Consider the following 25,257-nt stretch of genomic DNA (forward strand, 5'->3'; position numbering starts at 1 on the left):
TTTTTGAGACAGGGTCTCCCTGTAGCCCCAGCTGTCCTGGAACTCGCTATGTAGACCAGGCTGGCCTTGAACTCACAGAGATCCTCCTGACTCTGACTCCCAAGTGCTGGGATTAAAGGCGTGCGCCACCACGCCCAGCTTGGGCATCTATATTTTTACCTATGAGCTATTTATTTATTTAGCAGTGCCTGGAATTAAATCTAGGTCCTCATGCATGAGGACAAAAAGCAGACATTTGTTTTACTATCACCTGTCTAGAAAGTATGTTATAAAAGTCTGTATTTTACTGGGAAAAGTCTAAGCACCAAAGTTCAGGTTTTCACATGCTCAGCATATTTCAAAGACAAATGAATGCTTAACCCTGATCTCCCCGAAACAGTAACTAAAAATCCTGAAAACTGTCATTTGATTGTGCTGCTCTATACATGTCCCAATGAGCAGCCCCTCACACCTGCCAGTGGATGAGGGGAGGTAACAAGCAAAGTTAGGCCTGCTCTACATATATTTACTATTAGGCCAAATACTATTGAGAGATAAAAGGATAAAAGTTCACTAACTACCACAAAGTAGAAAAAGTAAAAGCAGAATCCAAGAAATTGTGTGAAGCCCCTCCCAAGGCCCTGGGGCAGACCTGGCTTTGGTAGGATAAGGCTGAGATCTTATCAGACTGCCTGAGAGGGTGGGTTCCGACCTCCACCTGTGTAGCAGCTGTGATCCAGCAGACCACCAGAGTGCTTGTTTTCGGTCTCCCTCTGGCATAGGGGCTGAGAACTCAGGGAACTTCTGAGAGCGCCCAGATCCTGCCTCCACGTGGTGCTATCAAAATGCCTGAAAACAAATCCTGAATCCATCATTCAGGATTTGCTTTCAGGCATGGCAGACAAAAGAAAAAGAGGAGGAACCCAATAGAGGGATGCTTTTGGAAGCTCTCGTCAAGAAATTCCAATGGACTCTCATATGAACATTTGAAATTTGCCCTGTTCTGACTTTTTTCTAGTTCTCTAACACTTGTAATGCTAATTACTCTTGCCTTTACTTCTCCTTCAAATCTCCTACTCACCAGTCAAGGACTTTCTTTTCCCTACAGATAAGAGTTATGCAATTTGGGAGTCTTTTAGATCTACCCACTGAAAGGGTACCCCAATTGCCTCACCCTGCCTCCCTGTTCAGCATGGAAGAAGCCAGAGTGATTTGCATTCTCATTCTCTATCTGCAAGCTGGGTAACCTCTTCAGAGGATGGTATGATAAGAATAGGAGGTAGGAACTGGCTAGGCAGTTAGTGAAAAGTAGCCAGCTTCTTGGCTAAAAGTCAAAATGTCCTTGAGCCTTGTGCTAGATAGCTTTAGTGTCAACTTGACACACCTGGGTTGAGGGAGCTCAATTGGGAAATTGCCTTCATTGGACTGGCCTGTGGCCATATCTGAGGGACATCAGCCCACATGGGTGGTGTCACCCCTGGGCAGGTGGGCCTGTGTTGCATAAGAAAGCAGTTTCTTGATGAGTGACGTAGGAGGGCCCAGCCCACATGGGTGGTGCCACCCCTGGGCAGGTGGGCCTGTGTTGCATAAGAAAGCAGGCTGAGCAGGGGCCAGGGGAGCAAGCCAGTAAGCAGTGTTCCTCCATGGCCTGTACTCCAGCTCCTGCCTCCAGGTTCCTGCCCTGAGTTCCTACCTTGGGCTCCCTGATGAACTGTGACCCGGGATATGTAAGACAAATAAACCCTTTCCTCCCCAAGTTGGTAGTGGTCAGAGTGTTTTGTCACAGCAATGGAGAAACAAACTAGGACAGGCTTCTTAGCAACATACTATGTTCCAAAGGCCAAAAATGTTGAAAGTGGAGCTCTCATCTAATCCTTAAAAGATTTTAGGGCTACCTCTTCAGAGGAGGGGATGTTAGAGTAGTCAAAAGCCCCATTAAAAAAAAAAAAAGAAGAAGAAAGAGTACATGAAGTTCTCAGAAAAAAGTAATGGGGAGATATGGGAGGAGTTGGAGGGGAGGGAGTGGGCATGGATTTGATCAAAACACCTTATATGGTTATATCCCTATATGAAATTCTCAATAAATTATTTAAAAAAAAAAAAAAAAGCAGAATCTAAATCACAGCATTAGGTTTAAAGCCCAGATCAGCATTTTCTGTGTAGGTGACAGTAGGAGGCTCAACTCTCAATGCCCTTTAAAATACAGACAATAATCATCTCACAAGGTGCCTAGCAAGTGGAAACTATTTGCATGAACCACTACTGTTTACGGCTGCATTACTATTACAGCAGGGTCCATTTTTGTGTACCTCTCTCCATGCCCACTGCACGTAGGATCACATGGCATAGGTATGAACAAATGTTCCATGGGGATTACATCTTACTAGGTCTGAACAGCACAGTGGGAGGGGCTGTCAGGTTCAGTCCTGTGCTGGTGGAATGCTACAAACCTGAGGCTTCAGTATGTTGAGAGGAAAATGCTCAGAGCAGGCTGAGTGCAGTGTGATGTTGGCTCAGCCGTCTCCTTGGATGCCGTTTTTCAGATGCTAAAAATGTTAGTTTTGCTTTCTTGGTATTGTTGCTCCAATCTGTTAACCTCCAAGTAAACTGGAGCTGCCTACAGAGTACCCCAAAACCCCAAGAGGGTCAGCTAGAGAGTACAACGAATAAAACACTGATCTCACCCACTAAAAGGCCTCCATTGGAACCTCCATTGATTGTCAGCCTCCTGGGAGATGTGTAACCTTCCTTGATCAGATATTCAGCAGCACACTGAAAGTCATCAAAGCAGTTTTGTTTGTTGGCCAAGATACCACCTGCAAAGTCAAAGATAATTAACAAAACAACACAAAAGGTAAGTCTGAATAACATGGAATTCCAATGAGGAATGAGGACAGGGCACAGTTTCCATTACTGATCAACTTAAACAATGGCTGCTGAAGTCACATATGCAGAAATGCCTCAATTTCAATTTTTTGTACTAGGAAATCTCACCAATACCACACTGGAAACCCACATAGTGAGTTTATATTTTAGTTAAAAACCCCAGAACTTAAAAGGCAAGACATCAAAAAGAATCTTTACTTCGGAGAAACTGAATGAAAAAATGAAATATCAACTCTCCGAGTTCCACCCAGAACAGAACATCAAGGCTGGTGCCACGGCCCAGTGGGCCTCCCTCTCTCAAGAGCTCACCCTTCCTCTCTGCAGCATATTAAAGTGAAATGGTGTACTTTTGCTCCATCACCCATTTAAAGAAAAATAGGAATTATCTGCTAGGTGGCACTGCAGCTCAGTGGCTTGTCTCAGTTCCTACAAGAAAAGCCTCAGATGTCGCCCAGGAATATGGGCTCATCGCCTGTATCTAAGTCCTTCCAAGTACGAAACCAAAGAAACCATTCAGAGAAAAACAGTTACAGGGTCTTGGAATATTTAAGAGTAAAAGCTTCAAAGGAACAGATATCTGAAGTAACTGCCTCCGAAATGAACAAAAAGCAGACCCAGATCTAATTAGATATTTGAGATTAACCACTTCTGCAGAAATTCAATTAAAGATGAAGCATGCTACTGAAAGAATTTTTTCACATCAAAACAAATGTTATTAAGATTTTAATAAGCAATTACTGGTGAATTAGAACAGCTAGGATTACTCAGTTTCCAGAAACAATATCATTTGGTGTACATGCCTATTTTTAAAAGAGCATTAAAGTTTAAACTCGATGAACAGAATGAGAATTAGATGTGTATTTGGTATATTAGGCTATAAATGGAAAAAGGCCCCTTCTGGCCCTTTCACTGCCTAACTTTTGAAGCTGTCTAAAAGCATTTTAGCCATAGTCAAGTTCCAACCTGTGTACTCTTGAGGCTTTGGGCAATGGCTGGTCTAATTAATGAAAGGATGGAGAAAGAGAGCAGACCAGGACCAAAGATACCCTCTTCATCAGACCATGGAGTCTAGTCTCCCATGGAGGAGAATCTGGTTCAGGAGCTGGTCTAAGGATCGGGATCTGGGGCCAGGATATGTGTCTGTATACATAACCACATACAATCTAAACAGAAAATCAGATGAGCTAAGGGGTCTAGTCATAGCATATAAATTTGGGATGTAAATCAAATTTATGATATGTACACTTTTTCCTCTCTTCTCAACCGTCTTTTATATCATAGTGTGTATTCAGTGTAACATCACAGTATGTATTTAGTGCAACTGAATTCTACTATTAGGCCAAAAATCATACACTGAATCCTAAGCAGTTTTAAGTATGGTGTCAACTGGGCACAGGACACTGAACAGCTGAGCAAGCAGTGGCTGACAGGCCGGACTGTCTGTTAGTTACGAGCACTAACGCTTGCTTAGATGCTCCTGTAGTTTGGTGACTAATGTTAGCTGAGCCCTTGGGGTGTGTGCTGGATGCCAGGGCTAGGCCCCAACCTCAGTAAGATCTTCCTTAGGAGGATCTTCTTGGTGGGCTCACCCTGGGGGTGAAGAAGAGCGGTGTCCGATGTTCCTGTGGTGGGATGAGGTGCCCTGCACGTGGTGCTGGCAACAACCCAACCACTGGTCCTGTGATAAATGGGGGCAGATGACAGGAATGGGGAGTGTGCAGCTGAAATAAGCCTCTGCAAGGACACTGGACTACAGCAAGTGAACAATTTCAGCTATGTGAAAGTCTGGACAAGGGGTGGGTGGATGGGCTCCATATAGAAACAAACAGAAGAGACAGGGTTTTAAACTAAAGACCATCATTAAAAAAACAAACCAAAACCAGAGCCTATAAGCTCTGAAGCTGAGAACCAGTATCACGCTTCAGGCCAGGAAATAAAGATCCAGTCAAACTACAAAGGTCAAAGGGCTACATTCCTTGGTCTAAAACCTACCCAACTTGACCTTCCCAGCACAATGTTAAGAAGATAGGCCTTCTAGGCAATGCTGGAAACCAGGAGGTGCCCACACTGCGTGCAGGACAACTGCAAGAGCTTCTTTCCCTTAAGAGATATCTGTGAAACTTCTTTATGAGATAGCCAGATAAAGCCAAACAAAGAAGTGAGGCCATCAGGAGATAGAATAAATACCAAGAAGCCTGTCCCTTCCAAGACTCTTTCCTGACACTAATAATTAAAAATATACCTCAGGCCCCAAAATTATGGTCTTATGAGAAATATGTCTGGAAACGTGTGCTTCGTTATCATAGACTGTTAAGGCTCAGATAGCCCCGCCCCCTCACCAACAGAGTCTCATGGGCTTCTCAAGCTCCTGAAAGAAGGAAACCAAGTTGATAAGCACCCTGGTCTTTGAAGTCAAGAGAAGCAGACTTTTCTCCACTGTTTGGCCAACACAGCAGGCTTCCCCTTTGATCAGTCCTGCTCTCCCACTTCCCCTGCCCAACTTTAAAAAAAATACATCTTCCTACCTTCTGCAGGAAGCAGAAGCCTCCCCCTTAAAAGACCCCAGCTCACAACCCGGGTAGACATTTTCCCTGCCCAGAAGGGAATCTGTCCCATGTGTTCCTTTGCTAATAAACTCCACTTTCTCCTGATCAACCCTATTCGTCATATGGCTACTTTTACCTATCACAGACTACAAAGGAAAAGAAAACATGAAGAGAGTTGCTTTTAACAGGGTAGTAGTGGGTATGATGTGTTTGAAAGACAATAGGTTGGAAACATCAGTACAACCCAAGCCTCAATCAGGCTAGACTTGTGTTTCTGTAGAGACACAACACCCTACCTTTATGCCATGTCTCTCCATATTCGCCACCGCCTCTGATGTTAGCCACCGCCAGAACGCCGCCCATGTGTCTCACAAAAATGAGCCTGGACACGCTGAGAAATAGTGAAGACAGTTTAATTTTCTAGCAACTCCAAGCTTCCTTCCTCCATCTCAAAGCAAAAATGTACCCTAAGAACACTCCATTCATAACAGCATCTAGATAGGAGCCCAATATTTTTTATTACTTGATTAAAGTCAAAGACATATAACTTCTGATTAATGTTCCCCTGCAAAGCTCATGTATCTTCATAAACAGTACAACCACGTTTCTATTTTGGCAAATAACGCACTGTGCAATTCATAATGCAGACACAGAAACAACCAGAGGCCCTGCTTCACACTGCCTCTACCTTTGTGATAATTATCAGGGCAAACCGACCCATCGCCAGGTCAGGGTGGTGCTGGGCTCGTAGCGCAGGCACACCAGACAGTGGGCCTGCCCCGAGTAACACTTTAAACTGCTCAACTTGGGGGAAAAGCAAGCTCTTTCTCGAACAAGGAGTTCTAAGTATATTTTTTCACTTCTAAAGAAAACTCAGATGTCAAATTAGGCAATACAGGGTGACAGGCAGGAAGGAGCACACAGAATCAAAGACAAGGGCTGCAGAGTATGTTCTAGAAATTAAAGAAACTACAGCGTGAACTATCTAGGAATAAATATTAAGCCCTTTGGAAGACACAGATTTTGTTTCCCTTTTCTTTTGATTCTGACCCTAAAAATGGGAATAACATTTATTTTTCTATTGTTAAAAGTAATTTTTCTTTGAGCACTATTTCTGAGAGTGTTACCATTCTTTTGTTGTCAGAGGTAAGCATGGGTTGCTGAGGGTGCCTGCAAATCTTACCCTTAGCTGGTCCGAGTGCTAGATTTTTGGATTATCAAAGATGAAGATGAAAGGTAGTAAAAGCTGAGGTAGATACGTACAATCGGTCCAGCCATGCCCAACTAGCCAAAATGATTTTCAATGATTTCATCTTCTGTATTTTCATGAATTGCTGATGGCCTCTCCTGAGATGGTCTCATAGCTGGCTACTGGGATAAAGTGATCTGGGGACCCCTCTCTTGATTCCCAGCCCAGAGGCATAAAAAGAACTTACTACACAAACCAACAGATGGCTGTTTTAGTCACAGTAGATCCACTCAGGGATCAATGTGGTCTTGATCCCTACTGGGATGAAGAGAGTGGGGTCAGCATGCAAGTCTCTTGTTCACTGGTGCAACCACGAGTCACTGCCCCTCTACTTAAATATCACTGATTTGAACCTGAGGTCAGTAACTACCACTCTGAGGGATAAACAGCAGCAAACAATACCGTATTTTAGTTTAGGATTAGGCTGATAGAATGAACAATGACTGGCTTGCACTTTCAGATCGACTATCTCAGAAATAAGTGTGGCCTGTGCTTGTACCACCGAGATATGGCTGAGCAACCCAGGATAAGGTTTGTAGCAGTGAGACTGCTCTTTCAACTCAGGTCCAGGCTGCACCCGGAGTGGCCCTGCGACAACCGAACTCTTCCAGTTCCCTTCAGTTTATTGGTAAAATGATGCCACACAATCTACATCATGAAATACTGCTCTGTATCATGATTTTAAACAAAAGTATAAACTCCAACTCCTAAGCCAGATGTTCAGGGTAGCCCGTTGTCTGGTTTAAAGTCATTTGAGGACACAGATCGTCTTTCATACATCATTAAATCTCAAATAATGAGCAGTTAGAGTTACTGTGTGTCCAAAACAAAGCAACAGCTTTTCTTGTAGTCAAGTCTAGGACAGGTGGTTGATTGTTATGAATCAGTATGTGGAGGTCCATCAGTTCACAAATCTCTTCATAAACAGAAAAGATCCCGGGCAAATCTGTGAACCAGATCTCCAATTAAGCTCTATTTAGAAGTTAGCTTAAAGCTGGTGTTATATGTAAGAATTTTTTTTTTAAAAATTAAAAATGCTCAAAGAAAATTCCATTTTATACTAGGAATGGGATATTAGAATCAGGTTTGCAAAAACTTACAGGAGCTATTTAAACAAGAAAAAGTAATGTATATGTGTAGATAGAAGCATAAGTTATCTGGGAAATAATTACAAAACAGTTTAAATTGGATGGGGTATTAGAGCATTCTGAAAACATATTTATGGCTGAATATTATAACAGTCTATTTTAAGCCTCTGTGTTGGTGAAAAATATAATCGTTATCTGAAAAATCATTCCTGTGAAGAGGATGCAGAGTGATGGGATGGCAGCCAGTGACGAACACTGAAGACAGGAACTTCTCAGTAAGATTTCAACCGACAGGGATTTCTACCCAGGCAGCTGTAGCCTCAACATCTGTACGCCAATAAGCTTTGAAAATAAGTAAAATTAGCTTGCAATGGTTCTATAATTCCTGAGCAAAAATTCAAGTAGTTATCCAAAATCCTGCCCCTCTAGGAAAAAATGATTTAGTAGACCAATCTCTGGTGGCTTTCCACTACGTGCAGAAGATCAAATACATGCCAAGTTCCAAGAACACCTCATACTTACCTGTAGTTGGGTGTAATGGATATGTTGAAGCCACCATAGCCATATAAGAAAGCAGGATGTGAGCTATCCAATTTTATCCCTTTTTTATGTACAATAAACATTGGAATCTTTGTGCCATCCTTGCTAGGGTAGAAAATCTAGAATAAAGGAAAGCAGAATCCTTAGGTCAGCATTATGTGGTAAATACTTGCATGATTTTAAAGGTGAAAACAATTATTAAATTCTCTGTTGCGGTCTGAATGAGAATGTCCCTCATAGGCTCTAAGTATCTGGACACTTGCTCTCCAGTTCATGGCGCTGTCTGGGGAAGGTCATGGAGCCACGAGGAGGTACAGAGAAGGTGTGGCCATGCTGGAGGAAGCATGTCACTGGGGGCAGGCCTTGAAAGTTTAAAGCTTGCCTACTTCTATTCTGGTTCTCTGTTTCCTGTGCCTGCTCGAAGATGTGAGCATTCAGCTTTCTGCTCTGGTTGCCTCCTGCCATGCCTGCCCACCATGAAGATGGACTCTTATCCCTCTGGAACCACAAGCCAAATAAACTCCTCTGTAAGTTGCCTTGGTCATGGCATTTTATCACAGCAACAGAAAAGTAACTAATATAGCTGTTCAAGATGTACAGCAATACAATGAAAACCTAGCACTGCTAAAGGGCTATCTGACGAGGCATGTTTCCATTTCACAGAAGTGGTTTGGAGCAGAGCAGAGGATGCGTCTGACAACTGGGAGATGAATGTGAATTCCAACTCCATTACTAGCTAGCTAGGTGCTCTTGGGCAAGCTGTTCATCTTTCCTTAGCCTCAGTTTCTCATCTCCCTAGATATACCCATCATGCCCCCTCTCAGGGCCTTCACCAAACACAACAGAGAACAGGTGTTCAGTCCTCTGCTGCTCCTTCCCCCCTCAGTTCTAGAAAGCCAGATTCCGCTATGCTGGGGATCAATTTAATCTAAGGAGACTTCCTGTCTTGAAGACAAATTTCACATTCAACTTCCTCTCTAAAGGTCAAGATACTCAATATATCCTCATTTTTCTATGTTCCAAGTATTAAACAAATGTTAGCAAGAACAAAAAAGATTAACTCAGAGAGCTGATGAGGAGCAACATAGAAATCCTATTATTCCTGGTTAAACAAGGCTATTTTCTCCAGTATTGATAATTAAAGCTCATAAAACCTTTCTAAATCTGGGCCATCTAAGGCAAGTTCAGTCAACATTTCCATATTCATTACTTTAGGGATAAAGGATTAAGAGAAAAAGGATAAGGACGGAAACATTAAATGCTTTCCAAGTGATAAGCCACAGAATAAATGATAAGCTACAAAAAGCTGATAAACACAAGCTGTAAATAGCTTTCTCTTTGGGCAAACAAGGTATTTTTACCCCAACTGACATTGGGAAGAACTCTGGCTTAGCTAGGGTCCAAAACATCCTAAGGACCGTCCATGCTTTTATGCTTCTATGCTTTTATATTTTAGAGCTATTCTTCTTAGGGTTGGAGCTCTGCTCCAGAAAGTTGTCTCGAAGTCCTTGGAAATAAGCAGTGGGTTCAGGGAGAGGAAAACGGGCAGGTGATGTGGCTACAGGAGCAAGTGTTACAGGAGGTGCCAAATACTTGTCTGTTTCTGTTTTTGGGTTTGTTTGTTTTTAACTTGTCAGTATAAAACTTTCGTTTCTGACTTTGGAGAGAAATCCTGCTGAGAGACGAAATAATCCTGGCAGTTAGGAATCCTGGAGAATACTCTGCAGATTTCTAACTGATCAGAGGGGACAGTTTTATTTAAAGTTATTTAGTGTCTTCTGTAGCCACTAATGAGTGTAACTATATTTGGATACAAGTAAATAAAGAGTAAGAACCATCTGAAGTGCCTGCATCACCGAGTTGGAAGATTCCGGGCACTTTAACCACAGAAGCAAACAGCATCAACAGAGAAACTGTCTCACTTTGTAATTGAAACATGTGCAAAACAAAGTGTTCCCTCCAGATACCCACAACTGTTTGCACTGACCCCAGGCCCTGCCTTGAGCTCCTGGCTGTTACCCAGACAGGTGAACAGATGTTCCTTTCCTCTGCTACCCCCTCTCAGACTTCCGCCTGTTCTCAGAGTGCTTTACCTCTCATGCTATGTGATACCTCAGCTCCTTCCTGAGACACCACCTTTCCTGCTCCCTCCTGAGAGCTGGCCCGTGCTCTCCCTCCCATCTGGCTCCAGGACCAAAGCATCCTTTTAGAGCACTATCAAAAGCCCCCAAACTCCATACCACTCCCTGACCCCCAGTGTAGAGTTACAACCATAATTTAAGTTGGCATGATTCTGATGTTAAAATTACAATATTCTGAACTGTTCAAAAGTCAAAGAATATGGCAAAGGTCCAGAAAACACCCCGCTATTTCAACTTAAAACTTACACGTATCTGTTTGCACACCGATATTCTACACCTTTTCCATTTTCCACTGACCACTGACCCTAACCCTAAGCTTGACTTTCCATGTGAGCATTTAGAAAACAGTCATTCAAAGTAGTGGAGCCATTTCCCATCATGCATTTTCTACTTCTTCACATCACACGACACTGGCTTCCATTTGAAACCACTTTGCTAAGCTGAAGAAGTCAACAACCTTGGCTCCTCAAACCTCACCAAAAAGTTCTGCATCTGTCTATGTCTACCCTTCTTGGTTGGGTCTAAGCATCTATGGAGAACCTGTTAGACATATTTTTCAAGCTTCATTATAGGTGGAGCACCCCCAACGGTGTAAACTTAGCACATTTCCTGGCACTCTTCAGCAGGGGGATCTGGGCTCAAACAGTTAGTCACTCCATTTGTTTTCTCCATTCCTTCTATTCTCATAATCTACTGTCAATGAAAACCAGGTATTTCCTACGGTCCTCCACAACTTTAATACGGAACTCTGTACTTCTGTACGTCTTTCTACCAGGTTCTGTGGCTTCTCTTAGTGGCCTTGACAATGAAATAGATGACCTTACAAGTATAAGAATGCATCAAGACCTTCATCTCTCCCCCTTCCTAAGCCTTAGTTCATTCAAACATTTGTGGTGTCCATCATGTGCTAGGCAATATGCCATGCATGGGAAACACGGGCGAGCATGACCTGCACGGTCCCGGCATCTCACACCATCACCTCAGACCTTAAAGCTTGGCAAGGTTTAAAAAGTTCTTAAAGTTCTTCTGCAAGGAACCAACACACCACCTTCTGACCTCCACCTGATCTCTTACCACCTGTTTCCTTTCTTCCTAGGGTCTTTATTATCACTTTTAAAGCTTTTATGACACCCAATCCCTACGTTACCTTCAACTGCCAGCCTTCCTTATGCTTTCTTGCCCAGTCTAGACTTCTGCTCAGCCTCATGAACTCACTAAAACCTGAAACTCTGTAATTCTAATCCCAACCCACTGGTTCATCTTCTCCCCTGAGTGGCTAGTCACTACATCACAAATTAGCAGCAACCGAGCTCATCTGGGCTCTGAAATTATGAGTAATGACCCCCTTCCCACCATTATGTGAGTCCTTTGTATTATCTTCCTGTCTTTCCTAACGTCTCCTCATACTCCTGTCCTCCACCATCGCCACCCAAGAAGATTACAAAGTAGCTGATTCCAAGCCTTGCCCTTTCTTGGACACTCACCACCATCCACTGGCATCCCCTTCCCTCTGGATCTGGCCCATCCTCACAAAGGCCATCTGCTGGGAGTTCTCAAAAGACCTTCTAATCCCACTCGGCCTCTACAACCTCAAATAAAGAATCACCAGATATCGGTTTCACGCCTTACCACTCCCTCTGCTGCTTCCCTCTTCCAATCACCACTTACGCACTAATTTTTTTCCTCTCCAGGGCATGTAAACAGATGCACGTGTACCCTATCCTATATAACAAAACAAAGCCTTCTGTACTACCTTGTATGCTCTTCAAGCTGAATTTCTATCATCAGCTTCCTTCCTTCCTGAACTACAGTGAACTACACTCGGAGCTCACCACTCTCTGACCTCTACCTCATTTACTCCGGTGCCTGGTCCCTCCCTGCTCTTTCAAAAGTAAGTGCTCCAGCCTTCCCCTGGCTCTTCCACTGCTGGCTCTATCTGCTGCACATTCTTCCCAACTCTTCCAGAAGCCCTGGAGACACACCTGTCTATACAAATCAGGGGAACAGGTCTATCTCTCACCTCAAACACCTCTCCTTTCTCTGCATCTATAATTTCTGCTGTCTACTGTGGACATAGTCCTGTAATGGGATGCTAAAGCTTTTCTGAAAGCCTTAATGGGTAGGAAAACAAAGTGCTTATATGGATCTAGCAGGTGCCCACCTGAGAGACAGGAAAAGTCTATCATCCATGGCTAATGGCTGATCATGAGGCTGATGACACTATCTCCACCTTCTCGCCAAGGACACAGCAAATGGGCCAGCCAACAGACTCTTCTACAAGAAGGCTGTAGTGGACCCACCTTTTACCTTAACAGAGTATAAGCCTCACCAAAGAGTGTATGGTGGACAAATGACTGTTTAGGAGCACGGTCAAATCTCTAGAGAAACTATCTTAGAGTACAATGAAATAAGCTTTCAGAAAGATCGCAAACAAAATCCACAATGCAATAGCAATCCAAAATGACAGTGATCCAGCCAAAGAGCAATCAAAGTTAAACAATGATTTAAGAGAGCATTTTTCTTTTTCTTAAAACTATTTATTTATTTATTTATTTATTTATTTAATATGTGTGAGTGTTGTGCCTGCATGTACGTAAGTGCACCCGGTGTCATGCAATGCCTGAGGAAGCCAGAAGAGGGCATTGGATCCCCTGAAACTGGAGTTACAGATGGCTGTTAGCTGCCACATGGGTGCTGGGATTTGAACCCTAGACTTCTACAACAGTAGATAGTGCTCTTAACCACTGTACCATCTCTCCTGCCCACAAGAGTTTTTTCCTCTACTTTTCTTTTTCACCCCTTCGAAATTTCATTTTTATTTATTTTTTAAATCTTTTTGAGACAGGGTCTCCCTGTGGTCCCAGCTGGCCTGGAACTTACTATGTAGACCAGGCTGCCCTCAAACTCACAGAGATCTGCCTGCCTCTGCCTCCCAAGTGCTGGGATTAAAGGTGTGCGCCACCATGCCGGGCCAAAATTTCAATTCTTATGGAATCCTGGGAGGCTGGAAGAGAAGATGGCAGCTCTGGCCTTTGTTACCGTAAAGAAGTAGGCAAAAAAGTGGGAATTCTCTTGCGAAACGGCCAGAATTTTGCCACGGAACAAGACATCCAGGCTGAAGGAAACTCATCTGCTTTACTAAGTGGCTTTGTTATATTCAGCTGCAATATAAAAGGCTATCCTCCGTGAACAGCTAAATGTAGCTCCGGTGATTTGCTGCTCATCCCTACTGAAGACTGACTTTGGAATGAGTACTCAACTTAACCTAGACCTAGGATTAAATAAGCCACGTAGCCAGACTTAGGGCTAACAAGGAAGATACTCAGTCCAAAGTCTGAAGGCAATGCCTGGGGGTGGGGAGGGACTGGAATTAGATAAAGACATCAGAGTAGGACCAATGTCTCCATTAGAAACCCAAACTGACACCTGCCTACCCAGTCTTGTCTTAAGATGCGCTTTGCTATGTTATGATGTAGCAAGAAGCCCCTTACCAGATGCCAGCGCTAGGCTCCTGGGCTTCTAAAACAGGAGTTGAATAAACCTCTATTCTTTATTAATTATCCAGTTTTGAGTACTTTGTTACGGCTAAAGAAATAGACTAAGGCAATAATTAACTAATTTAAAATAAATTCTAATTCTGCATATTTAAAACCATGTCTAATGTATAGCTATTTAGCAGCTCAGAGTTCACAGACCCTTGAGCTGAATTCTTTAAAATTAAAAAAATAAAAAAGCCCAAATCTCAGAAAGTTTATGTTTACATAAAGGACATAGACTCACATTTCAGGACTGGCCTATTCCTATGGTCAAGGGCTATTACTAAGGCAGCCCATCACAACCCAACTGGTTTACCACTGGGCCTGTGTTTTGGCACAAAGCTGGCAACCACTGAGTATACAGCTAGATGTCTTAATGTGTGAATTTGTTTCCCATGTAAGATATCTAAGAAATCAAAGAAGCATTCCCGTTCCCCCAAGCAACTGGTATGAGCTATGGATAAACCACCTACCCCCATGAAATATTACTGTTCGAGATGAACACATTTATGAGTAAAATCAATTTCCCTGAGACACTCAAATATGCATAACCACTTCAGTTTTCAAAAGCATAGCTTCACTGACATACGATGCTATCTGAGGCAAAGGCAGGATTCCCATTATCACCAGTAATGAACCAAGCTCCTACATGCATGAAAGGTGAAGGGAGAGTGCAGAGGGCAAGCCCTTCAGCAGAGAATGCCCAGTGCAGCAATTCTGCCTAATTTTAGAGTCTGATAGAGCTAAAGGAGAATGTTCACAAAAGGGTGTTGGGTCTCTCCTTTTATCAGAGTTGACAGGAGCTACTTGAGTAGCCAATAAATCTAATGAGGAACAGAACTGACCAAGATCCCAGAGTCAAGGCAAGGAGGGACAAGAAGCCCCATCACCCCAATGATCAACAGGGAACACAGGTGTCACGATTACCATGCAGAACAAGCAGAAGATGACCTTTCAGAGGCCAGCAGAGGTACAACCTGGGCCTGTGCTGTGCCAAGGTTAAAGGTCCTAGCCTGAACTAGAAGGTTGGAATCCCATCTATCTTCCAGGCACTTAACTTTGTGGGAATGGGAAGGAGTTTGAGAGCCACCTTTCGGTAGAAAGTATAAAGGGATTGCTGTGTTTTTTCAAGGAATGGATGAACATTTTTGTAACAATGGAGATTTAAAAACACTTGTAGGGTATCTGGATACTGCAAAGTCAGTCTATTTAAAAACCTGTTTTCAAGGCATTATTTTCTAATGCTAACACAGAAAAAAACCATTTCACGAGCTATATAAGCATAACAAAAAGCCTTCAAATCTTATGTGTGTGTACATGAGCACATGTGTGTGTTTAGCATGTGGAGACGAGGTCAACCTCAGGAGCTTTCTACCTTGTGGGCTTTTTGTTTTTAATGTGTCTGTATGTGTGCATGCAGTATGTATGCAGGTGCCTGTGGAGGTTGGAAGAGGGCATTGGATCTCTGAAAGGTGGAGTTATAGGTGACCGTGAGATATGTGATGTGGGTGCTGGGAACTGAATCAGGTCCCCTGAAAGAGCAGCAAGCACTCTTTAACTGCTGAGACATCTCTCCATCGAGATTTTAAAGACAAGAGTCTCACATCCTTAGGACTACGTAATTCAGCTAGACTGGCTAGCCAGGGAACCCCAGGGATCTGCTTGTCTTTCTACATTCCTAGTACTGAGATTATAGGTACCCACACTTTTTACATGGATTATGGGGACTAATCTCAGGTCCTTGTGTGGCACTTGTGTGGCAAACACTTTACAGACTAAGCCATCTAATGCATGAACTCTGGTGGGAGGGGGCATGGACAGGAGAGGGGGTATAAATTTGATTAAGATCTATTATATGAAATGCACAAAAGCTCAATAAAAATATTTTTAAAAAGAAATCTTTATCTCAAAAATTGCTAATATGATTGTTAAGAGATTAGCTACTCTCCAAGCATATATAAATTAACTCCCCTCTTAAACATGTTTATCAAACTTGATGCTCACCACAAACGGTTCTATGGGGATAATGGTTAGTTTTGTCAACCTGACACATCGTAGAAAGGGAGTCTCAATAAGGAGTTGTCTAGATTGGGTTGGTCTGTGGGCCTGCCTAGGAGGGTTTTTCTTAGTTGGGTTGATTGAGGAGGGAAGACCCACCATGAACGTGAGCAGCATTTGATGGGCTGAGCCCCAGACTGAATGGAAAGAGAGCCAGCTGAATCCTACCGTGCTGACGCGAATTCACCACCTCTGCAGGACTTTGGCTGTAATGTGACTACTTACTTCTCTTGAGCTTGTGCTATGGGGACTTCTCTGCCATAATGGACGATAGCCTGGAACTATGAGCTAGAATCAACCTTTCTCCCCTCTCTTAAAACAAAAAAGCAAAAAACAACCCCTACCCCACCCCCGCAAAAAAAATCTATTTTCATTTCTGAGCACCAACAACATGCTAAGTGCTATACTAACAATTTCAGCAGAAACTCATCAGCTAAGCATGGCTTAGGTTTCTGGGAATAACATGTCTTTTCCAGTTTCAAACTATGAAATAAACACAAAATAGAAAAAGTAAAGTACAAGGAGAACAGGGATGGGTGCCTGTATTTCAGATGCAGTGGTGTGTTCTGAGGTAAAAAGCTGGACATGGCTATAATGAATACATGTGTCATGATTTTAGAACAGAAAAGCCACATTCAGTTCCACTGCTGTGACCTTGAAGTCAGGGAACACAAGCCACCAGACATTAAAGTGCAGGGATGTCCCCAAGTGGAGGCCAGAGGAGCTACTGCTGAGGAATGGGTAGAAATTGCATGTGCTTTCATTGCTCACAGTGTGCATATGCACCCTCTTCTCCTGCATGACACAAGAGGTCGTAACCATCATCAGAGGGTTATGAGTTTGGCAATGTTTGCCACCAATCAGTATCTTTAAATGAATAAACCAAGAATTACACATTGAACACTCTAATCCAAAACACCTAGACCAGCTTGCCTCTCAGTTCCTGAGGCTCAAAGCTATTCCTGCCCCCTTGGCATGGCGCTCTGACCTTCAAACAGGAAGTGGAAGGCTCCTGCTTCCAGTCTTAGGGCACCCCCCACCCTGGCTGCTTTTTAATGTAGGTCACTCTCCATTCAGACATAACGCTCCCATTCTCTTCAGAGTCAAGTCGGTGCCTTTGCCCTTGGTGAATCCTTCCTGCTTCAAAGGTCCTGTCTAGAAAAGTGGCCATTCCTCACCTTCACAGCCCCAACTCCAGCACCATATGCCTTTACAGAGGAAATCACCACTGGAAAAAAACTGCATTGACCTATACTACACTGACCCCTTCACCCACTTTACCGGCACTCCAAAGTTACAGCCCAGTTAGGAGCACCCTTGCTTGAATATTTCTAGTAATCTAGAGAGAGAAACCTAAAGTAGCATAACAACCATTTACTCTATTTTGGAGCTTGTTAGGTTATTCTTTACCTGAAAATGTTAAAATACCTCCCCCCCCCACCACATTCGGAGGCCCTGGAGACAAACCTAGGATAGAACAAGTACAGTTCTCACAGTGATGGAATCAAACCAAGTCCCCCCTAGACCAAAAGAAGAATATTCTGGGAAACCGTACAAGGAAGGAAGATGTAAAATCCTAACTACTGAGACAAAGCTGACCTTTTCATGCTCCGTGCACAAAGCCGAAAGTCACCCGAAACTTCCTCCCACTACTGCCGCTTCCCCGAAACTACCCCCTCCAACTTCTGCCGTTTGTAGTTTGTGGTTTTTGCCTTTAAAAGAAGCCTGTAAGCTGAGCTCTGGGCTGCTATTCTCTCTCTCTCTCTGAGTGAGGCAGGAGCCTCGTCTGCGCAAACGATTAAATCCTCTTGCTAGCTGCATTTCCTGGTCTGAGGACTGAGTTATTGGGGTGTGGCCTCCCGTGGACGTTGGGTACCCCAGCCTGGGGGTCCAACAACAGTTTTAAAAGCAAAAACTAGGGACTGACAAGTTAGCTCATTGGCTAATGGTGCCAAGCCTGATGACCTGAGTTTGAGTCTTGGAACACACATGGTTGAGGGAGACAACTGAATCCAGTAAGTTGTCCTCTGCCCTCCACACATGTGTCATGGCAGGTGTGCGCACACACACACCACATTAAATAAATAAATAATAAAACACCAAAATGCCAGCCAGCTATTTTCTTTATTTTTCACAAGAGGGTTTCCTGAATTTGTAATTTTGTTAAAATACACACTGGTGCTGGGCATGGTGGTGCTCGCCTTTAATCCCAGCACTCGGGAGGCAGATGCAGGCAGATCTCTGTGAGTTCAAGGCCAGCCTGGTCTACATAGTGAGTTCCAGGCCAGCTGGGCCTACTGGGAGACCCTGTCTCAAAAAGACCAAACAAACAAACAAAAACCAAAATACACACTGACTTATTTAACACACTTATAGTGCTTACTGGGTACCAATGACCAGTCTAAGGACTAAAGATTCTCTCCTATAATCCACAGAAGGTCTATACTATGGATCTGCCCATCTCAGCTTGGGGCCATTCGGTAACTAACCTACCAAATATGAAGAGGAACTCCTGTGATCCCAGTTCAGAGAGGAGGATCATCAGTTTAAGACCAGTCTGAGATACATAGTGAAATTCTGTCTTAAATAACAAACAAAACAAACAAAAAAATTGAAAGAAAAAGAAAAGAGAGAGGATAAGAAAATTAACCAGCCCAAGTCATACAACTTGCAAATGATGGAGGTAAGATTTAAAGTTGGGTCTTCTGGCCTAAAGCTCCACGTCCTTAGCCACTGCAAACAAGGAATCAGCCAATTCTGAGCCGACCTTCAGGAGCTGCTCCTGGACCCTCTGTGGCATTCTTTCTGTGCCTATTCCAAGGCCTCTGCACTTAGTAAGTTACCGAGAAGACTAAATGGCCCAACTGGATGCTATATTCCAATTCAGTAATGTAAGAAAAAGTATTTAGGTGGTATTTCATTAAAAATCCATACAAATCCAGCAACCTAGATTCTGGTCTCAGAATGCTTTGTAGGCTGGAAAGTAATAAAATTAACCTGGTTGAGGTCCTTCAAAGATTATACAGGCTTTTTAAGGCCACATATTTCCATCTTATATAGATAATATAAAAATATAAAATATAAAATAATAAAAAAATTTAACATTTGACATGTTCCTTATACGTAGTTGGCTGTTCATCTATTAATTTAGCAATGCCAGGGAGAGAGCTTTATGATTCTTAAACGGTTTAGCTCTGGCGATTTACTGCATGAGATTGCGCCTGCATCATAAAAGCCCAAAAAGGATATTGAAATTCATTCCAAATCCTCAACTCAAAACTATATCAGATAACTTATTTATTGTATTAGAAAAATAAAATAAATAACAAAAATGATCTGACTAGAATGTTTATTAATGGAACAGAAGAGAACTGAGTGGCTTTAAATTCTTGTGGCTGGTGGGTTGGTCGTTCCTCAAAGGGCAAACAATTAAAGGGGGACGTGGGGAGAAAAGGGAAGGAGGTTTGCGCAATTCACAGCAATGTGAAGGGTTAAACGTACAGACCGCAGTTCTGAATCTTGGGTGGCTCTGCCAAAGGATCCCAGCATAATGTGAAATTACTAATTTTTTATTTGCACATTCAACAGAAAGCTCACAAGTGTAATTATCAGAAAACAAGTAGGCTGAATATTCAAAGGGTAAAAGTGAGGCTTTCACTGCTGTCTGTGCTGAACAAACCTAATGATGTTCTGATCTGAATCTCCCAGAGGACACAATGAAAACCACCAAACGGACCCTCTAGGTGAGCAGGAGAAAAATTCATGATGGGTTATTTCAACTTACTTAAGGAACAATCTTTAGGAGCCCACAAGCATCACAGTGCCCTGCAGTCCCCCACTGAGAAACGGGAGCAAGACTTAAGGCCAGACAAGGAGCCGTGCTGGCAGTGGCAGGCTGCAAAGAGGAAGTCAATTAGGGGAGAGTGTCTGGAGGTGCAGCAGCGGCAGCTCAAGCAGCTCACAGGAGGCAGTTCGCTAGGAAGAAGGAAAAAGAGGGGCCTGGGGAGGAAGGCAAGCCACAATGCTCAGATACCTGCCGTGAAGGTACAAGAACAAATACTTTCTGATTTATACTCTAAATTTGGCTGTATGAAATGTTCTTTGTATTTGTGTGGTGAAAATGGCCGTGGAAATATTATCGGTGAAGTTGTATGTTTATCCTGAAAACTGTCATAATGAAAAGATTTTGCGTATTGTTTTAAAATATTTCTGAACACAGAAAAATATACTTTTAATAACATACAGCTTTTTGGGGAGGCTTTGTAGATTTTAAAAAGAATTTTGATTGAATTTTTGTGATTTTCATATAATATAATTTGATGGTATTTAGATACTTAGATCCCCGCCCCCGTTTGTACCCCACCCCCACTGACCCGTGCCCAATGCAATGCATTCCATTATATCCATACAATATGGTAAATAGTGTCTGATTTGTGTCCCCACCTGTACCTCAGTGTGGGTCCATTCACTGGAGCCTGGTCAATCTAGAGTCCCATCTCTGTAAGAGACTCTCTCTTTTCCTCCCAGCAGCCATCAGTTCCCAAAAGTTCTTAGGCGGAGTTAGATTTCTTACCCTCCATGTCTATGCTGGATTGTCTGGTTTGACAAAGGTCTTGTGCATGCTGTTACCACTGTTGTGAGTTCATGTGTATAACTGACCAGCTGTCTGGAAGACTGTTTCCCTGTGGTCATGCACCACCACCCCTGGTCCTTACAATCTTTCGGACCCTCTTCCACAATGATTCTGGAGAAGTTTGAAATAGGTGTCATATCCTATTTTGGGATAAGTACTCTGCAGCCTCTTGTTCTCTGAACATTGGCCAGTTGTGGGTTTTTGTGTTAATCATCATCTGCTGCATAAGAAAATCTCTCTGATGAGAGCTGAAAATGCACTGCAAATGTGTCACTTAGGACTAAGTGTTTCACAAATGTTAACTCTCTACATTTGACCAGGTGTGGAACTCTGTGTTAGTCTCTATCTGTTGCAAAAGAAGCTTCTATGATGAGTGGTGAGAGGTACACTTGTCTGTAAATATAAAAATGCTTATTTAGTATACAGTAAGAAATTATATTGGTCTAGGGATGAGGCAGAAGTTGGGTTTTCTCCAGGATCTAGGACCTCTCCAGTCACATGTATTTGGCTATGTTTACAGTACCACACATGAGTTCCCTCCCATTGAGCAGGCCTTCATTCCAATTACATAGCTATTAGTTACCCCCAAGATAAAAGTGCCACTACTGCACCAATAGCGATAGTTTGCTGGGCCAGCTGTTATTAGGCTTTACAACTGGGTAAGACCACTGATTGCTTTTCTCCCTTGGTAGCTTGCACATCCTCTGATACCAGGAGAGCTGGTCTTCAGAGAGAGACTTCCAGATTAGTTTCAGCTTGACTGTTCCAAGTCCTGTGTTCGAAGTATGATCTGTCTTCAGCAATAGGGTCTTAACTTCAAATTCTGGGAGGCAATTAAGGACTTTAACAATTGCCTATGTTATTTTGGGAGTCTCCTGGATGACCCTGATCAACAACTCAAAGGGAGCGTTCTCTTGCCTGGCACTGTTTTTGTGTTATATAACCTTTAGCTATATAAACTGTGGTGGTTTGAATGAGAATGTCCCCCATAGGCTCCAAGTATATGAACATCTGGTCCCCAGATAGTGGCACTGTTTTGGGAGGTCTTAGAAGGTGTGGCTATCCTGGAGGAAGCACGTCACTGGGGGTGGGCTTAGAGAGTTCTTAAGGCTTGCCGGATCTCTAGTTGCTCTGTTTTCCTGTGCCTGCTGGAAGATGCAGAGCTTAGCTTCTGCTCCTCCTCCACCCACCTCTGCTGCCATGCCTCCCCGCCATGATGGATTGTAATTCCTGGAACCATAAGCTCAAACAAACTCTTCCTTCTATAAACTGCTTTGGTCAGTGTTTCTGTCACAGCAACAGAAAAGTGACTAATACAATACACACACACACACGTATTGTATATCTATTTTTCAGTAGGCATTTGAACTAATATATTTGCCTCTAGCTTTTCACACCATCTAAGTATTACATATCTAACCTCTCACTACCTTGTATACTTTTTATTATCAGTGGTAATCAAGAAAATGGAGAGATGAATAATGGATCATGTTAATGGAAGTTCTAGAAAAGCGTATCAGTTCCTGTACAAGTGTGCAGAAAATGAAGCCAGCATACATGGTACAAAAACTCCCACTGACTGAGTTTCACAGAATAGTCGTACTACCTAACTGTTAACACCCAAAGCCCAAGGCTCTTCAGACACCTTGCTCTACTGGAAGCAGCTGGGCACCAGTTTTATCTGCAGTATTTTCCATCCACTGCTCACTGATACTCAGGTTTTTCCATGCCTGGTTAAGTATTCACAGCCAAGGCTGGCAATGAGCAGCTAGTACAACTGTGGCTTCTCTGCTGGAGCAGGCCATCCCCTTTGAATCTCTTCTCCCTGGCTCCCATCATGCAAGCTCTCCTGGTTCCTCTTCCTCCACTGGTACCTTATGATACATTAGTTTACTTTTATCTTCTTTTCTGTCCTCACACACCACCACACCACTGAAGTTTTCAGCTGTGCCATGAATCCAGCAACCACCATGTCCATGACAGCCTTCATGCTTCTTTAGCTCCTGACCCCAATTCTCCGAGCACCTGGCAGATGGATGACACAGGCCCTTTTGAGTCTTGTCCTGTTTTGGGGGGCAAATCCAGAGTAGAGTCTGGACCTGGGCTGCTTCCCTGCCATGGGCTCTGGCCGTACTCTTCCTCCTGACTGCGCAGGCTGCTCTTCTGTGTTCTCTTTAGAACACTGCCTTCTAGGGCAGCCTTCCTCCTGCTCTGGGCTTCCTTAGGACATGACAACTGCTCCGGGCTTCCTTAGGACATGACAACTGCTCCGGGCTTCCTTAGGACATGACAACTGCTCCGGGCTTCCTTAGGACATGACAACTGCTCCGGGCTTCCTTAGGACATGACAACTGCTCCGGGCTTCCTTAGGACATGACAACTGCTCCGGGCTTCCTTAGGACATGACAACTGCTCCGGGCTTCCTTAGGACATGACAACTGCTCCGGGCTTCCTTAGGACATGACAACTGCTCCGGGCTTCCTTAGGACCACTCTAACAGCCACCCCCCCATTAAACTCCTGGAAATATTTGATTATGCCTGCATTTCCCCTAGTAAACTCTGTCTTTCCTTATATTCTCAGCATGATCAATGGTACCAGTAAAGCACAGTACTCAAAAAAGCCTATGAAAGAATTATCTGTGTTGTCAACCCATTCTCTCTCCCTCCCTCTCCCCTACCCCTCACTGGAAGGGGGATTCTCACTTGACAATTTCACTTTATTCACATCAGGATGAGTTACTAAAGCTACCATTGTCATTAGCATCCTTTGGCTTCGCCCCAGAGGGTGTCTGTCTTCTGGGACATCACTTGGAAAACAAAGCAAAGGAGGAGAAATAATGAAGAGAACCATAAAGAAAAGTTTGCTTTGATTCTTTTAAAGTGAAGCAGTATTTTTTTCTGCTTTGGTCATAATCTACGGCCAAGATAATTCTTAAAGATTAGGTCACATAAATCAATTTTCACAGAAGAAATGGTAGCAAACATTTATTTTCTGACAATATCTGTCTGTTCTCAGTAGACAAGACCAATTACCCCAGGAAAACAAAGGGAGATGGTCCAATAAAAATGCTGCAAAAAAGAATTGCTGCACTTTTAGAGGTTTCTGGCAATGAGATTATTTCACAGTTCGACATCTATCATGGTCTCCTCCCATTCATTCATCAAGTTATTCAGGTGCTCTGAGGATATGGCAGTGGGCAAAACTGCATTCTAACAGGGAAAAAGAAATACAGACAGGTGAACACGTGATGTCAGCTGACAGGGACAACAATGAAGAAACAAAAGCTGGATGTGGGGAGGACGGGAGAGGAAGGACTGCTGTATTACACAGAAGTCTCTGATGCACACGCTGAAAAAGGACAAGAATGAGTAGGCCAGGAGAGGGTGACATGGGGATGGCATGTGTGCACAAGCAAAGCAAGGTGGCCAGTATGGCTGTAGCCCACATAAATTCTCCGCTGTCTTACATCTGGGGAAAATCTAATGACTGCTGAGGTTAGGGTAACCCAGGGAAGAGCTCAATGCCAAAGGCAGGAGAGACATGGGGCTGAATAAGTGGCCTCCAAGTCCCCAGGGCAGCTCCTCAGTCTTCTCTCCTCTCAAAGACCCTACACAGGGTTCAACCTGTTGGGATCCAAACAGTCCACAGAGTAATGCTGGGAGGCCTAAGACTACAGACAGAAGGCAAAGGAGCCTGAGGGGCAGCAAGCCTATAGGAACCCACACAAAGTAGAAAAAGAAGTGTTCCTTAATAAAACCAGGATACAGGCTCATGATTTTAAGTCTCCCAGAGAAATTAAGCTTCATGGAGAAAAAGAACAACAAAAACAGAGAGACCACTATGTTTTCTAAAGCTGTCTGTATTTTCTAAAAATGCTCAGAAAACTCAAAGTTTAAAATAATAGATTTTTTAAAGGATTTTAGGTGCTGTGGTAAAAAGTGACCCCCCCACACCCACACCCCATGCAAGGCATGTCTTGCTTCCTAGGCTCATCCTGTGGAATTCACTTTACGTTGTCAAACACAGGCTGGCCTCCACAGCCTGCCTAGTGTCAAGGACTACCTTTGTGATGTGGTATCGTATGTTATGTGGCCAGGCTGAGAAGTCTTACTTTCAGACAAAAGGGCTGAGGATCACCGTATGAGGTCCAATATAATTTTTCAGGCGCTACGGGGAGAAGTGAGGCTTGGGTGGGAAGATTATGCAGATAAGTGCAGGCCATGGTGCAGAGCCCATGCTGAGGTCTGATAACGGCATGCACACAGGGGAACAGGTGTACAGTACTTGGTTAACATGCACAAGGTCCTGATGCCCAGTGCTGCCAAAATATAACCGTATATATCATCATCTCAGGCTTTAAGGCCCTGGCGTCCTGGAAGTGCTTGTTAACTGCAATGAATAGTGGTTCACTGACTCACCAAAGAACAGCCAAGAAGGAATCAAGAAACAGAAAATTCTGATGCTGAACATCTGTGTTTTCCTGTTTCTAAACTGAATCTGAATATACAACAAGGAGCTATTTCAAGATTTTGAAACTTCTTAGTTGAAACTCAAAAAACTTCTTTGAAAAACAAACAGATGCAAATTTAAGGCCTACAA

General features: G+C 43.3%; 1 protein-coding gene across 1 annotated transcript in view; it reads right to left on the reverse strand.

Annotated features, from left to right (window-relative positions):
- The window catches only part of Prep (prolyl endopeptidase), a 124,795-nt gene that overhangs the window by 4,993 nt on the left and 94,545 nt on the right, over window positions 1-25,257 (reverse strand). Inside the window, exons 11-13 of the mRNA XM_008850296.2 lie at window positions 8,271-8,407; window positions 5,708-5,802; window positions 2,664-2,795 (exon numbers count right to left, since the gene is read on the reverse strand). Coding sequence (XP_008848518.1) covers window positions 2,664-2,795; window positions 5,708-5,802; window positions 8,271-8,407 — 364 coding nt within the window. The remainder of the gene's footprint in view (window positions 1-2,663; window positions 2,796-5,707; window positions 5,803-8,270; window positions 8,408-25,257) is intronic.

This window comes from Nannospalax galili, unplaced genomic scaffold (assembly GCF_000622305.1).
Source record: "Nannospalax galili isolate Female #2095 unplaced genomic scaffold, S.galili_v1.0 scaffold324, whole genome shotgun sequence".
In the NCBI taxonomy this organism is placed as follows: domain Eukaryota; kingdom Metazoa; phylum Chordata; class Mammalia; order Rodentia; family Spalacidae; genus Nannospalax; species Nannospalax galili.